Raw genomic sequence first — 17,129 nt, 5'->3', positions numbered from 1 at the left:
TCAGGCAAATCCAAGGCAGAAGATGGCAGGGGTACTTGACTGGTTCTCTAAGACTTCCTTTTATTATCGTCCCCACATTTTGGCATTAGGTTTGTGGGGATTATCTTACCTCTCCCGTGGGAAAGTTACCTGGGTCTTCACAAACACATTTCACATGAAGTCAAGGTGCTATAATCTCTAATTATGCATCGACCTCCTTTTAATGACGTTCATTAGCATTAAGTGATAAGGCAGTTTTTTCATGAATAAAAACAAGGATTTTGCTATTTCTCACTATAAATTTTACAGCCCCTCTCCCTCTTTCTCTTTTCCTTTCACACATGCACAACAGATCCGAAAGGTGCCGCAGTCTTCTATTTTGTTTATGTAAATGACATTCTCTCCTCCTATCACTGGATCACCTCTGCTTCTATTTGCATGTTTTCTAACAACGGCCCTGAGGTATTTTTAACTGTATTTTCCAAGAAGATGATAATAGGTTTGAATAAAAGTCTAATGAATACACTTAATCCAGAGGAGACCCTGGAGTATAATTATTGAATTCTACCTTTTGTATATACCCTTGGTTCCACCTGAGAAGTGTAATGCAACAGTAGCCACTAGCTGGTAGCTCATCCATCAGATGGTGAGAATGGTAATACAAAAGAAAACCTGATCGATAAAAACCACAAAGAGAGAAAGCAAGAGGCTTGCTATAAAAGGAGTAGAGGAAAAGCATCGAAAAGCAGTCCTCACTCTCTGCTACTTGTGCTCCAAGGAGGAGCCCTACTTTGGACACCTTGTACCAACTCCTCCTTCCGGCCCATTCTTTCTTCCTTGTGAACCATATACACAGTTCTCTAGTTTTAATCCACTTTAGACAAGGCATCTGCATTCCAAATGTTTTTTTAAAAATTACTATTACCAGGGTGTTACTTATTTCATAAAATTTCCCTCAAGGAACACTTCTCCCCCATGTTCCAGGGAGCACAGGCCTGTTTCTCTCATTTGCTCTAATGACACGTATACGCAGACAGTGTATCTTTTGAAGATCTAGCCATGGGTAAATTGAACCAAGGCCCGGGAGCTGCAGTGTTTCATACATTCTGGTTGACCTGGAGAGAGCTGAGCCCTGGTAGTGGTGGCGGGTATGGTGAGACCTCGCCACATAACCTTGGATATATTGAATCATACGGTTAATATCATTTACATCATGAATAGAAAGTAGAGTTGATCCAGGCCATACATTAATGTGTGCTTCATGGTGTTCCCACTACACTTCCCAACTCTGTCAGTCACTCCCATGTAAACACAATTCTCAAAACCTCTCTTTTCTATCTACATATACTTAGGTGTCAGGAACAGCCACTCTTTCTGATCTATCATTAATTTGTGTTTTCACATATGTTGTCTGCTAGCCTGGAGTAGCCACGTATGATCCCAGCCAAGCAGGAAGAATGCAAAAGGTCATGGCTCAGAGCACAGGGTTTCTTCTATTATCAAGGCCCCAAGGCCCTTTTTTTTTTTGAGACAGAGTCTTGCTCTGTCACCCAGGCTGGAGTGCGGTGGTGCAGTGGCCCAACTCGGCTCACTGCAGCCTTGAACATCCGGGCTCCAGTGATCCTCCCACTTCTGCCCTGCGAAGTGCTGGGATTACAGGCATGAGCCACTGCGCCCAGCCACCAAGGTACACTTGTTTCATGTGCCTTGCACTGATTATTCGATTCTTCCTCTTGTCTCACCTTCTGCTAGTTGCCGTTCACCTCAGCTTTTGAACACTCCCTCCTTGTTCTAACATCAGTATTTGTAGATCCCGACCTCAGTGGCTTTTAACCTTTTGCAGGGTTATGGACCACATAGAGAAGGTGATGAAAGTTCAGGTATCTTGGCCAGGCGTGGTGGTTTACACCTGTAATCCCAGCACTTTGGGAGGCCAAGGTGGGCCGATCACAAGGTCAGGGGTTTGAGACCAGCCTGGTCAACATGGTGAAACACAATCTCTACTAAAAATATGAAAATTAGCCGGGTATGGTGGTGCATGCCTGTTATCCCAGCTACTCTGGAGGCTGAGGCAGGAGAATCATTTGAACCCGGGAGGCAGAGGTTGCAGTGAGTCTAGACTGCACCATTACACTCCAGCCTGGGTGACAGAGCAAGACTCTGTCTCAAAAAAAAAAAAAAATTAAGGAACCTTCTTCCAGAAAAATGCATGTGTGCATTTATGGATGTTCAGTTTACACTCAACCCCAGGCTCCAAGAATATTGATTACCTGAGTCCCTTGCTTGTTGTTCACATACTAATTATAGCTTGTTTACCTGCTTTTAAGTTTCCACTGACCTCTCTCCTTCCAATGGCTATGTAGTCTTTCATCTACATGTTCTCCAAGCCTCTGACCTATTGGCCAACTAGATACATAAAAACTATCCTCTTGGTCCTTCAAGGCTGCTTCAACACACAGAGCCCTAGTTCCTGGCACCCAGCAATAGCTTATGCTCCTCCATAGCATGGCTGTGGTCTTGACAGATGAACTGTTCTTCCTTACATCTAGCCTCTGACTCTGTTTTAGTAACTATCTTTATTGCGTAGACAAGACAGGTCTATTAATTGCTTGAGTTAGGAATACATCAGTTCTTACAAGCTATATTGGCTTGAGATTCAAATATAAGGTCCATATTCTTATTCCAGATAAAGCCATGTCCTGAAGAGCTAGTGCCAGAGAGGACTTCTCTGTAGAATATCCACTTCATGGCAACTCCTAGAAACATATAAGTTAAGAACATTATGTAAAAGCAAAACTTCCTCTGATAAGATTTGCTGGTCTGCAGGTCCCATGCTTCACACATGACACTGAACTCTGTGGGAATGAGGCAACTACCCTGGTGGAATTACATTAGTTTAGGAAGATACGCTTTCCTTCCAAAGATAACTTGAACTAAAGTGAAATTATCTGCAACTCTAAGAAGATGGATACAGATTCTTAATTAAATTAAGCTATGATAGGGGCCCAGATGCTCACTTAATTGCTAATAAATGGGAGATCAGGAAAGGGTCTGGGGGAATGAGCCTATCAGTGCAAATATTTTCCAGGAGTTGGCTTGTCACCAGGTGAAACTCCCTCAGGCTGTCTCAGGCAGCTGTTTATAATGGGAGTGGGGTTTATCTAATGCAAGAATGAAAGGCACCTGGATTAAGAAGGCAGCCCATTGTGTCTGAAGAGCCCTTTGACCCAGCCAGATGAAACTAGCAGTTTATTCAGCCACTCATCGCAGTCCTCAGCGTGCAGCATTTATGAAACACTGCAGGCTCCAATCCAGGCAAGCACCCCTTTGCTGATTCTTCTTTATCTCTATGTAGCATGTGGTGAGCTGTGAATTGGTGTTCTTGCCATGAAAGCAAAACTCCATTGTTTTCATGTTTTTTTCCTTGACTGTTGCTAATCAGTAAGTCTACAGAACTTTATTAAACACCTTTCTTCACAAACACATTTGCTTTCAGGTGTAGCAACAGAATTTCTGTGGTATGTCTACCTGGGTGTCCCCTTCCCTGAAAGGCTGCTGGAAGTTCAGCTTTGTTAGATTTGCAAACCCGTGAATCGTCCATGCTTAGTGATTGTTAACAATTTACATGGATCCCCTTGTTTGATACTATCCCAACAGACTTCTGCTCTATAGGCCTTATTAAGAAAAAGGTGAATTCAGTATTTAACCAAACTCTAAGGCTATTGCTCATTCTACTCCCAAAGGTTCTTATAATGTTCTAATATACTAGTTGGAATTCCCAAATGCCTTTATTTATTAGAAGTAGAGCTTAGTTTTTATTTAGTTTCTTTTGAGCTAATGGTGAAAGATATAGCAACAATAATTCCAACAATATTAATGCAAATAGAAATAATAATAATAACAGCTAATATTTTTGGAATGCCATGTTCTAGGTAGCATGGAAAGCACTCCAAAAATATTAGCTGTTATTATTTTTGATATGTGTATTTAAGCCCTATACATATATTAACATATGTAATCTCCACTCTATGAAGGAAACACAATTGTTATCACCATTTTCCAAATGAAGATGCTGAGACACAGATAAGTAGTTACTTTAAATAGGCAGTAGTCACCACTTGGAAAAACAGGACAAACTGCATAGGATGGCAAACCTAAGTTGGCATTGGTATGAATGCCGGGAGATATGAGATCTAGTTTCATATTAAAACTCATTCATTATAGAGGAAAGGTCTCCACTAAAAAACTCTTGGCCTGTAAATAGCGCTAGGTTGTCGGCAAAACTCCTCATATTGAAATGGATATTTTAACTAGTGTAATTTCTTTTTCGCAAATAAGTACTAGAAATCCTGAAATTTTCAACTTCCAAGAGTGGACTTTGCCTCAGTCTTATGAAGATGGGGCATACGTTCATGTTATTTCTCTGTGAGTACATTCCAGTGGTAGAGCCCGGCATTTCCACTCCCCAGTCACAGGCTTTCCCTTGGTGAGATCTGAATCTAATGATGCTCCATTTACCTGAAAATTACCTTGGGCAGTGATTTAACCTCCCTGAGTCTATTTATCTCTAAGATGAGAACAATACGGTCATGCATCTCTTAACAGGGATATATTCTAAGAAATGCTTTGGTAGGCTTGTCATCATGTGGACATTATGGAGTGTACCCAGACAAACCTAGATGGTATAGCCTACTATACACTTAGGCTATATGGTATAACCTATTGCTTCTAGGCTACAAAGCCTGTACAGCATGTTATTGTACTAATATTGTGGGCAGTCATAACCAAATAGTAAGTATTTATGTATCTAAACCTAGAAAAGATACAGTAAAAACAATACCATATCATAATCTCATGGGACCACTGTTGTATGTGCAGTCTGCTGTTGATTGAAATGTCACTATACAGTGCATGCTGCACTTTTTTCATTAGATTATTGGAAGGATTAAATGAGGTGAAATTTTAAAAGTTACTTTATCTAAGACATAATTTCCTTATCTATAATGGAAGTAATGGTAGCACCTTCTTTGGGGTTTACTTTGAGGGTTAAAGAAGATAATGCTTATTAAAACACTTAACATAGTGCTTGACACATAGTGATGCTTCATAGAAATGAATACAGGGAGTAGTATTTTTGAGGCTCAGTAAACATGGGAGAACTTGACCTCCTCTATTTTCAACCTTGGGGATTAATATTTGGTCTTGCTTGTACCTGTTTATGATTATATTTTAATTTTAGCTGGATTTCCATCTTTGGTGGCTATTAACCTACTTTTCTATATCTTTTTATATCTATTATGACTAAAATTTCACATATCACAGCATTCTTTGGAGCCAAGATTTCATTAATGAGGATTAAAGAAATTGAAAAGTTGGAGAAAGGGTAGAAATTCCCATTAGGCCATGAGAATTATTCTCTCTTTCTTAAATGAATAGGCTCACAGCAGTGGGATTCAAATTCCTATCTCTGCTTTAAAGAGAAATACAAAGAAAGAAAAAGAAATGAGAAGAGAATTTTCAAGTTGCTTTTATCTTCAGGACTATCTCAAATTCACTTTCCTCTCAATATTAGGTATAAGAGAAAGTTTCTCAAAGCCCACAGATTAATTCAATTCTGACAAGACGCTTCAAGCTAAATCGCAAAGTAATTTAAGATCTCCTTTCAAAGAAAATGCACATATAATTCATAACAAACCTCCTTTAACTCTTCTTCCCTTTTAACCAATTTTAAACTCAGAGCACTCTGTGTCACCTTAAAGTTGGAACTTAATGGACTGGAGCCACTTAGGAATCTGTCAAAGGTTTTATTCTGTGCTGAAATTTGTAACTGTTCTTGATGTCATTATCAACCTGGCTCCAACTTAAATCATCGCATCTTCGTTGCATCCTCTGCTGAAGTACTGCTCCTTACTGGCTGCATGCTCAGACATTTCCAATGTCAGGATTTGGATGAGCACAGGAAAGCCAAGTACCTTACTATCCTTCCTGGCAGGCCTGCAGGAAATTGGAAAATAGATAGGGAGTCAGTGACCCTCGGGGTGAGAGGTGCCTTGAGGCCACATTATAACTGTCTAGTGCATGAATGTCCTCCACAGCACCCTGGCAAGTAACTCTCTTATTCTATGTTTAAGCATCGCCAACTACAGAGAACTCACTACCCTTTTATAGTACCCATCCCATTTTCCATCAGATCTAAGAATTAGGAAATTTTGAAATAGAATATAAAGCTGGGAATCTGTCTTCCTGTGATATTTAACTTTTAGACTTTATCTCATCTTCTGGAAATACAATGAGTCCAGTCCTTCCTCTGCACAGCCACCTTTCAAATGCTCACTGCAGCTGTTGCTGCTACATCCATCTATACTTTAAACTCCTGTTCTTCCCTCAGTCTTTTTCCTCACCACCCTACTTTTTCTCCTGTGATCTGCTGTTCTTTGCTGGGTCTCATTTAGGTGGTGGCATCCAGGCTGATGAGGACAGGCCTGGCTGCTGCAGCCTTTGAAGAGTGCCATGGGATTGTGCTGTCTCCCACTCACCTTCCTCCACTGTGACTGACATAGACTTCACCTGGAATATTTCATCACCAACCCTCCAGCACCTGCTCTTTCACCCTAGAAGAAAATCCTAAGAATGTCCTGAAAGTCTCTGGAAGACCTGGCCCTGTCCCAGCTCCAGCCTGATTCCCCCATCATTCCCCATCATTTCCCTTCAGCCACACTGGCCACTTTGTAGCTTCTCAGACCCACTGAACAAGCTTTGCTTTGGGACCTGGAAAGCTCTCCCTTTATTTCATTCAGGACTTCATTTAATAATCTTTGTCAGAGAAGCCTTCCCTGACTATCTCAATCCTCTCTGTCCCATCATCTCATGCTGTTTTATTTTTCTTTTCCGTCCTTGCATTGAATTATACATTTATTTGCTTAGCTGTTCATTATGTTGTCTTCTCCCCTGAAACGTAAGGAATATGAGGTCAGGAGCCATGTTTTGTTCCCTGCAGTACCTTCAGTGCCAACAACAATGTCTGTAGTTAGTAGTTGTTCAATAAGTATTTGTGGATGGAGTGAATCAATTAATTCAGCCTGAGATTGCATTATTCCAGAGGAAGCCATGAAACACTAGCTTATCCTTCCCAGAGAATTCCTCTTGTCTTTTTCTCTTGTGCCTGACATCAAAATGACAATATGATATTTGTCAAGGATTTGGAAAATCACTCTCTGGTATACATTCAGATTCTTAGGGAGCAGTCATTACATGGTCCCTCAGAAGTGGAAAGAGTTAATTGATGTTCTCCCTCAAACGCAGCTCTTGACTCTGCAGGGTCTTTGGCCCTTGGGAAGGTAAAACCCTATGGTCCTCACTCAAGCTCAGTGAACTTCTGGCCGGGACCTCTTATTATTATCTTAACCTCCCAGGGTGCCTGGAATGCCCCCAATTCCTGAAGTCATTATGTTTTACAGCAGGTTCTCTTGACAGAGATCACTGGCCTTTGGCAGAACATAAGCCAGAATAATGGGCAGGCAGGTGCCAGAAAGAATTCCAATGTGTACACACAATTCTTGGCCTTATAAAAATCAATTCCTTATTCATAATTAAGCAACTTCTCTGAGAAAGAGCAGGTTGGTACAGTTATTAAAAGATAAATAATAGATAGGGATCCACTTTTTTTAAAAGGCAAAAAGAATTTTAAACACCAAATAGCATTGTAATTTTTTTTTTAATCTACTTACTTCTTACCTGTGACACCCATGCCCAACAAAACGGAGCAGCTTTTACACATTTTCATTGCCCTTTTATGTTGTGTTTGTCCTTAAAATGTGTCTTTAAGAGCAAAATGACAAGGCAGCTCCAGATACGGAGAAAAGAAACTAGAAGCACTCCACATAAATGTCACGTGATGATCTTGTGGGTCTTTTCCTGTTTACCAGATTGGGGTTAGGGATCATGGTTGAAAACAGAAGTTGCTAAATGGGTTCTTACTAAAAAGAGCAGCAAGTCTCCCCAGTACTTAGGATGCTCACCTCCCAACTGGCTTACTTGGCGACAGAAGCAGCCTCATTTCCCCCGCCCCCACCCCCACCCCATCCCCTTTGCCTCACGTCTGTATATGACAGGGTGGGGAAGGAAGGGGGTTATCCCTGGGGAGAGTGCAGTGTTTGAGATGTGAACTGTTACCCTGTTATCCCGTCCCATGGAAGTTCTTCCTCTCCCCTAAGCCGAGGGGAAGGGGAGTCTACTCTGCAGGAATCACAAAGAAAAACTGGTGCTACCTGCAAGGACGGGCTGTGAGCTCATCCCCCGGTGTAGAAACTGCAGTGGAGCCAAAGCCCTCTCAGAGCAGAGCAAGGGGAGGGAGTTCTCGGATGTGGCTCTCAGAGTGTGAGATCATACAAAACACAGAGACCAGCGCCTCTTCTAGCCTAGAGATTTCTGAAAGCAGGAGTCGGCAGGAGCAGAACCTGAAGGCTCTTAGGTTTGATGTGTCTGCAGAGTTTGTGGGGTGAGCCCACCCAGCCCAGCGTCCTGTGCCTCATGGAGGGTACTCAGGGGAATCCCGCATTAAGGAGATTGGAGGTGTTAACCTAAAATATCTGTGACAAGTCTCAGTCAATTCAGAAACTTTGACCAGGTTAAGGACACAACCGTGACACAATCTCAGGAAGTTCTGATGACATGTGCCCACAGTGATCGGGGTATAGCTTGTTCTTATATGTTTCAGGGAGATGTGTGTATAGTATGTGTAATATGTACCTTGGTTCAGTCCCGTAAGGAGGGAGAGCTGGAAGCGGGGCTTCCAGGTTAGAAGTATGTAAGAGATGGCCGGGCGCGGTGGCTCACGCCTGTAATCCCAGCACTTTGGGAGGCCGAGGCGGGTGGATCACAAGGTCAAGAGATCGAGACCATCCTGGTCAACATGATGAAACCCCGTCTCTACTAAAAAAAATACAAAAAATTAGCTGGGCATGGTGGCGCGTGCCTGTAATCCCAGCTACTCAGGAGGCTGAGGCAGGAGAATTGCCTGAACCCAGGAGGCGGAGGTTGCGGTGAGCCGAGATCGCGCCATTGCACTCCAGCCTGGGTAACAAGAGCGAAACTCCGTCTCAAAAAAAAAAAAAGAAAAAAAAAAAGAAGTAGGTAAGAGACAAAAGGTTGCATTCTTTTCCGTCCTTGATCAGCCTTCCGCTGAATACACAATTGAGTCTGGCTCAGTGAATCTGCATTTTTATATAAACTCTAGGGCAGAAAGAATCAGCTAGGCATTTGTCTCAGGTGAGCCTCAGAGGGATGACTGGGTTTTGTCTGTCCTTTGTCCGCAAGGAATTTCCTTGTGCGCAAATTGTGAGGGAGGTACGTTTGCCCTAAGCAGTTCCAAGCTTGACTTTTCCCTTTAGCTTAGTGATTTTGGGGTAAGAAGATTTATTTTCCTTTCCCAGAGGTCTGGAGAGGGGTGAGAGGCACTGAGCTGCCCAAGTAGCTACTGATCCCAGCCTTGGAAATGGGCTGGAAATGAGGATACCTGGAAGATCCTATGGGAGCTGTGAGGGGTTCTCAGCAAAACGGAGGCGTTGCCAGGCTAACAGAGGTCTCTAAGAGAGGGACCAAGCAGCAACCAGAGTGAGGCCAGGGATGCTGTGCACCACTGGCACGCAGTTGGGCACATAAAGAGGAGAGCTGGGCTCCCCACCCCGTCTCCAGGCCTCCAGCACCAGCAGGCTCTGGCACCAGGTGTGAGAAGGAGGAGCGTGCTGCTTCCCTTTCTTCCAGTCATCCTGGGGCTGCTCTAGAATATTCTGCAGGGACAACAGGGAGAAGACTTAGGTTTTAAGATGGGCTGCACTAAGTTTTAATAACTGAAAGGCACTCAGTAATGGGATTTGACCAAGATATCATTAATGGAACTACTTACCTAGCACAGGGGGATTCGATACAGTACAGCTGGAAGCAGTGATTGGGAACAAAAAGTAAATAAATAAACCATTTCATATTTATGTACGTCCCAGCCAATCAAGAACTTGTCAGTGAACCGGTGCCAATAATTTTTTTGTTAGGGATTAAAGATTTGGCAGAGAAAATGGAAGGTTCTTTTGTATATCTTTGGCTATAGTAATCATTTTCTCATTTTTTTCTGTAATGACTAAATTAATAGAAATCCTGAAAGAGATACAATGTGTTCGTTTAATACTCTCTTTTCATAAGCTTTCTAGCGATATTGATTTCATGTTAACAAAGGGAGTGAGGCTGGACTGAGGCTGGAGAAGCAGGCTGTTCTGATCGGCACAGGCACCCAGGAGGGTGGGTGGGCTGTGGGGTTTGGGAGGACCGGCCAAAGGAGAGCATCCTGTGGAACCAGGGCCGCCAGGAGCTTGAGGTCGCTGGGTAGTTTCTGTGGGTGACTGTGCGGCAAAGTATCTCAGCAGTCCCAGTGAAGAATAACAGGAGATGGTGTTGGAAACTGGGAGACCTTGAGGAAGAGTGTCACGATCAGGAGAGAGATGACTCCGAAGGGCCACAGCGGAAGGGCAGCCAGAGCCACAGAGGGGAGGGCGTTGTTGCGGTGCCATCTATGTAATATTTTTCCTACCTCTTATTTTATGTTCACTCTCAGCAGCATTTTACTAACAACATCTCTTCTTCCTCATCTTTTTCTTACTTCTTCTCTCCCTCCTCCTCCTCCTTCTTCATCACTAGCACTTATCGAACATTTTACTATGTACCATACACCATTCTGGACAAAACAATCCATATGATCAGATGATCCCTGCCACCCAAAGATGGAAAGCCAGGGACCAGCCAGTCAGTGTGAGAGAAAGGTGGTAAAATCTTAGTTCTGTTTGGGTAGGGGTTTTGATTGAACATCTGTTTGAAATGCTTCTTTTAGAACTAAATGAAACACGCAGAGAGAGAGAGAGAGAGAGAGAAAGAAGAGAGCAAGGTGATTTGTTTAAGAAATGCTTATCCAGTTCTTACTAGGTGAAAGGCACCATTTCAAATGCTTTATAAACACTAATCCATTTAATTATTATAGCCACCCAGTGTGGTAGGTAATATTATTGTCATCACCATTTTATAGAAACTGAGATACAGGTGGTTTCAGTAACTTGCTCAAGGTCACGTAGGCATAAGTGGCAGTAAACTGAGACACCCAGAACTCAGATTTTATTCTATGCTCTTAACACTATGAACATAGAATAAAGCTATGAGACCTGTTCCTTGCAGGAGCATCATATAGAAGAAAAGGTAAGTTGTAGAGAAACACTGCAGTCTCAATGATGTCTATGAATGTGAAATGATACAGTAAGCAAAATGATCCTTATTCATGTTGCTTTCATCAAAGAATTTAGGATACTTCATCCATTTCAAAATTTTTGAATAACAGATGCTGCACACATTTATTTTTGAGTATAGATCCAATACACTGTCATCAAGCTAATTTTCCTGAGTAATCTGTTGTTGAACAGAATGAAATCCTAGACTTATTTCCAATTTATTTTTTAATTGTAATTTATATATTTATTTTGAGACAGGGTCTTGCTCTATCACCCAGGCTGGAGTGCAATGGCCCAATCATAGCTCACTGCAGTCTTAACCTTCCCTGCTTAAGCAACCCTCCCACCTCAGCCTCCTGAGTAGCTGGGACTACAGGCATGCACCTTCACACCCAGCTAATTTTTGTATTTTTTTGTAGAGACGGGGTTTCGCCATGTTGCCTGGGCTGGTCTCACACTCCTGTGCTCAAACAATCCACCCACCTTGGCCTCCCAAAATGCTGGGATTACAGGCTTGAGCCACCCCTGCCCAACCTGGCTTCTGTTTATTTTGCCTCATTTCTTACTAGAAGCCAGAGGACTTTGTTTATAGAACGTCTTCCACTAAACTTGGAGAGATGCAACTCAAGCTGAGTCTCCTGGCCTGTTCTTGTCCCTGCAGCAGACCCCTGCCCACACAGCTGAGGGCACTCCTTCCCTCCTTGATCCACTGAGTCAAGAGCTTTATGAAGTACATGAGAACATTTTAGCCCCACTCCTATGGCCATTTCTCTGGGGTACCTGCCTGGTACTTTTTTTCCCAGACACCCTGTTGTTCTTATGCAAAAGTGACTAGTTCAGCCTGAGCAACCTCAGAGCTAGGTGTGCCCTGAGGGCAGCCACATCCCATTTGCCTGTAGTTGTAACCAACCACTCTGTTGTTATTGTGAGACTTGGGGAAGTTCTCAGCAGAATGATGATGATGACAGTGATGATAAATAACATTCAATGAGTATTTATTTTGAGTGTACATATAAGCACCCAATGAATGACTACAATCCACAAGATATAGCTAAGAGTTTTTAATGTTTCTCATATCATCACAACATTTCTATGGGATAAATACTATTATTATGTCCATTTTACAGATGAGATAACTGATTCTGAACATGAAGTAACTTGCCCAAGGCCATATAGCCAATAAGTATTAGATCTTGGGCTCAAATTAAGAGGCTTAAGTATCAGTTTTAAGATTAGACTGATATCCATAAAAGTCTCCACAATATGCCTGTGCATAGTCAATGCCTGCTAAAAAATCTTGTGGGTGATGATTCACTTCAAGAGATGATGAGCTTTTGCAAGCCTCCTTCCTTCATGCTTTTTCTTCCTTTTTTCTTTCTTTTCTTTTCTTTCTTTCTTCTTTCTTTCCTTCCTTCCTTCCCTTCCCCCCTTCCCCTTCCCCTTCCCTTCCTTCTTTCTTTCTTTCTCTTTCTTTCTTTTTCCAGTTGTCCTGCACCTTCGTTCCATTAGCCTTTATATAGCCAGCTGTGTGCCAAACAACAAACTGTGTCCTGGGCATCCACAGAGGAGCAAGACCTAGTCCAGTCTCAGCAAAGCCAGGCAGGAAAGCAGGATTTTCTGTTGCCCAAGCCCACATACTCTGCTCCTGTGCTTGAGTGCAGGAAGATGCTGCCCCTTTCCATCCAGGCAGGAAAACAAATGTTCCAGTCCCGTTGTCCTTACAGTCAGCGTCACTGTCACTCAACTATCCTGATGTGGGTTTATGTTTCCCCCAACATGATCACCTTTTTAAAGGTAGGAATAAAAAAATCTACCTTATGAGCTTAGTAGCTGTGTGATCTTAGTTTCTGTGATTTTTTTAGTTTTTCTTTAATTCTAAGAAAGAAAGAAAAGACAAAAGGAAGGAAGGAAGGAAGGAGATAAGGAGGAAGGGAGGGAAGGAAGGAAAGAAAGAAGGAGGGGGAAGGGAAAGGAAGGGAAGAGAAGGAGGGAGGGAGGGAGGGAAAGGTAAGGAGAGAGAAAAAACATGACTTGCTTACTTCACAGAGCTATTATAGGATCAAATAAAGCTATACTGTAGGCACAAGAGGACTATTATGTAAATGTGAGGGCTTTAGTATATTATCAACATGGAATTTGAGATTCTGAGTAATGCTGCCTCACCCATCTTTACCCCTGCACACGTGCTCACATACGTGCTCCCTTGCTTCCATCTGTAACCACACAGCCATGCCTTGCAATTGCCCTGAACTCACCTGCCTTCTTGCCTTTCCTTACACTCTTTCCACTGCTTGGAATACTCTCCATCTCTGTCTGCTGACGTGCTACCTTGCTCAAATGCCATCTCCTTTATTCTAAAATAGTATCCCTTTCCTCTTTTTACCATTGAATGCTGTATATTTCTCATAAAATCACACTTAACACTGGGACTAGAGCTAGTTGTCATCTATATCTTAGGCTTCTCTCCTGAGGTATGCCTTGCATATATCAGGTGTTTGATAAGATGTTTTTTGAATCAAATTCTGCTTCCCTTCTCTATGCTCTTCCCTCTCTGCCTCCCACACCCTATACCTACTTAATATATCACTTGGCACATGGCAGGCACCCAGTACATGTGTCCAGGCAGCTCTAGGGCCAGCAAATTCAATGGACAATCTCCATAGGTCAAGGAGAGTTAAGCCTTTCCCCTCAGTTAAGTCAAACATCACAGGGAGGGTATAAACGTTAGTGAACAAAGTGATCATACCCCATTGAGTGGGAAGGAAGAGAACATCTCCCAAAGTGCAGACTGCAGATCAGCGGGCATACCCAGATGATTTTAGGTGACATACAGGTGAACTTTCTTTTTCTAAATCACCTATTTTTACATATATTAAAAGAAATATAATTAGCACATCAAACTTATGCTTTCATGGATATTCTTTAAGAAAAGCTCCTGAATTTGAATAAAAATGATTTAAAGAAAAACATACATAAATAACGGTATAGAGTATGACCAAATGGTGTGATGGGGGTGCTCCGAGTTCCAGAAGCACCAGGACAGGGAAACGCTTCTGGAAGCCATGGAGCTGGAGAGAGGGATGAAGCCACGCTTGTTCTATGGCTCAGATATACTAGTGGCAACCTCAGGTTAATAGAATTACTTCCAAAGCTGTGCTACTGTGCAAAAGCCTTTGTTTGAAAGGCCGAATGCAAATGGAATGCTTTCTCGTCACTATTGTTTCTCCACTGGAATGAAGAAATATGCTGGAGAATGTCAGCTCAAACACATCAGACCTCACAGCCTTGGGCACCAGGCTTCCTAACAGCCAGTGGAGTTTTACACCTTTTCCCAGGACTTGCAGATACAAAGGACCCAGATATGGATTTCCTTTTCCTTTTTTCCTGCAAAGCACAACACTTTACAAAAAAGAAAAACACTTCAAAGGCAGTCCTCTTCTCGTATACATTTCATTCAAGACCCACATTCATCTTCCTTATCCAATTACAGGATCAAAGCAGGAGTGTTTGGCCTACTTTGGGGGTTTAAAGACATCCAGGGAAAAACTAAGACCATTTTAAACTACGTTTTTTAATGCCACAGGTCTTCCTGTAGGAGAATTGGAGTTGGCTCCCCCTGCTCTCTCTTAAGTCATCTCTGGATACAAAAAGTCAGGTCAGAGAACTAACGTGCTCTAATCATTGGCACCACAAAAGATTCAGTTACGTCTGTAAAACCCAGTCTAATCTCAGGCAGTGTGTCTAGTGTGCTTTTTGCTGTCTACACTTCTGCTTTTGGGGCTCCTTCCAAAACCCACTGCTAAACTCTTGATTTTTCCTGATGAGTTTTTAAAATTTTGCGTTAAAATAAAAACTGCAAAAACAATCTGAAATGTCATTTCATTAGTCTCCCTAAAGCTAGTGGATCTAGCACATATGTTCATTTTAATGCTCAATATGGAATTCATATTTCCTAAAATAGGACAGGTCTTATCCTTCATATTCACGCTCTGGGATTTGAGGCTCTGGTTTTTTTAAAAAAAAAAAAAACAGCGTCTATGACATCCTCAAAAATATTTAAGTGAACAGACTCCCTATTGGTGGATTGATTTTTCTCCATGGAAATAAATCTGTTGGCAGAGGCTAGAATTGGGGTATAAAAGATGACCTCGGGCAGCTGCTACCATTTGTTTCGGTGGGAAAATGAGGGTTTTGTCTCTCCCTGGGGGTTAATATTGTGATGTTCTGAACATCATCAATGCCCTGTTTCTGAAGGGTTACACTGGAGAGGAGGGATGCTTTGTGGTTTATGACAAGATCACGGCAGAATATTTTGTGCACGCTGTGATTTGTATCACCCATTTGTGCACAGGCCATAAAAGTGTACTTTTTATCAGGAACATTTGTGAATATATAACAGCACTGAAGACATATGGCCACTAAATAATTCACAGTTATCTATCTTCTCAGCAGATTCCTTATATACCTACCATGTTTTAATGCCTAGTTTGCTCAGAAACAATATTCTTTATGACCCTTCCAATATAAAAATGTTTACTGACTGGTAGCAATATATGGATCCCATGGGAGGGGGCGCTAAGGAAGGGGGAAGATGTCTGCATTTGCCGTGTCTCCTCTTCTGTATCTGTTTTCCCCTAACCCTTCCAACCAGCGCTCGACATTACAGGAAAAGATACCTTGCCCCAAAGTGGATGCAAAATCCTATCTGGGCTATGAGATGAAAGTCACTAACTAACCTCCACCCTCTTCTCTTTTCAGTTCTATATCCATTTACAGTCCCAAGGAGAATCCAAACGCATTTGATGCCGCAGCATTCTTCCAGTCTGTGGGGAATTTCCTGGGAATCTTCGCTGGCTCATTTGCAATGGGGTCTGCGTATGCCGTCATCACAGCACTGATATCCTTTGTCTGTATGTGGAAACCTGGGACTGTCAAGAACAGTCAATATCCATGGAATGCTTCTGATGATGGACAGCCTCCAAGCCCCTAAGTGGCTGGATAGTCTGGTCCAAGTTTCATACAGCACCACTTGGTTCTGAGTCACTCCTGGAGGCATAGGTTGGTACCAGTAGCAGAGGGGCCCAAGCTCTCTTCTTGTCCAAGGTCATTTCTAATGCTGTTGACACTATCTGATCCTAGGACATCAACTGCCTTAAATAAATACTACCTACGAAAACTAGTGAACAGGAGGCATCAGGCCTTACTAGGGTCAAGAGGAAGAACTGAAAGAACAAGACAGTTGACTAAGGGTGATAAATTGGGTATGATCTGCCTCTTTTTCAGGCTTATTCAATCACTAGCTTATAGGGTAGCCCAAGCCAGAGGTCACTGTGGGTTTAAACAAGCATCCACAGCTACTTTATATAAGGGAACCTGCAAGCAATGCTGAAATGATATGCATGCCATACCTGAGCAGTCATGTCATTTGATTCCTTTTTGTTGTTCTTAGAAAGTTGGGATGATAGGTAGAGTTTCTAGAGAATCTGAGCCAAGGAAAGAAGCTGGTCTGGTGGGCTGTTTCCTTCGAACGTCCAGATAGGGCAACAGTAAGTCAGAGTAGAGGAGGAAGGCCAGAAGGCCAATGTCAAGTATAAGGGCTGGGTGGAGCCACAGAAGAGAGGCAGAACAGAAGATCTAGAGCCAAAGACATCAGGGGAAGGAGAAGGAAGAAGTGTGCCAGAGGGGTGAAGGCCCCAGGCAAAGAGAGGGCAAAATATTAGGGGCCTTTTCCTATGAGGTCTCACCCAGACATTCACTGAGCAGCTGTTGAAAAGCTTGATTCTACTGAGACTATCTAAGAAGAGTCGGGAGATATGTAAAACAAGATCCCTGCCCTTAGCGAGTGACAGGCTTGGAAAGATGAGCTCTACATTGAGTGGGATAGAA

The 17,129-nt window shown here is 42.5% G+C and overlaps 1 protein-coding gene across 1 annotated transcript in view; it reads left to right on the top strand.

The window, feature by feature from the left end:
- SLC9A9 (solute carrier family 9 member A9) overlaps positions 1-17,129 on the top strand; it is a 581,824-nt gene that overhangs the window by 238,835 nt on the left and 325,860 nt on the right. The window contains exon 7 of the mRNA XM_012437089.3: positions 16,002-16,140. Within this exon, the coding sequence (XP_012292512.2) occupies positions 16,002-16,140 (139 nt within the window). The remainder of the gene's footprint in view (positions 1-16,001; positions 16,141-17,129) is intronic.

This window comes from Aotus nancymaae, unplaced genomic scaffold, assembly GCF_030222135.1.
Source record: "Aotus nancymaae isolate 86718 unplaced genomic scaffold, 86718_ANA_hifiasm-v0.15.2.pri h1tg000019l, whole genome shotgun sequence".
Classification (NCBI taxonomy): Eukaryota; Metazoa; Chordata; class Mammalia; order Primates; family Aotidae; genus Aotus; species Aotus nancymaae.
The sequence above is the reverse complement of the archived record's forward strand: the minus strand, read 5'-3'. Positions and strand labels throughout refer to the sequence as shown.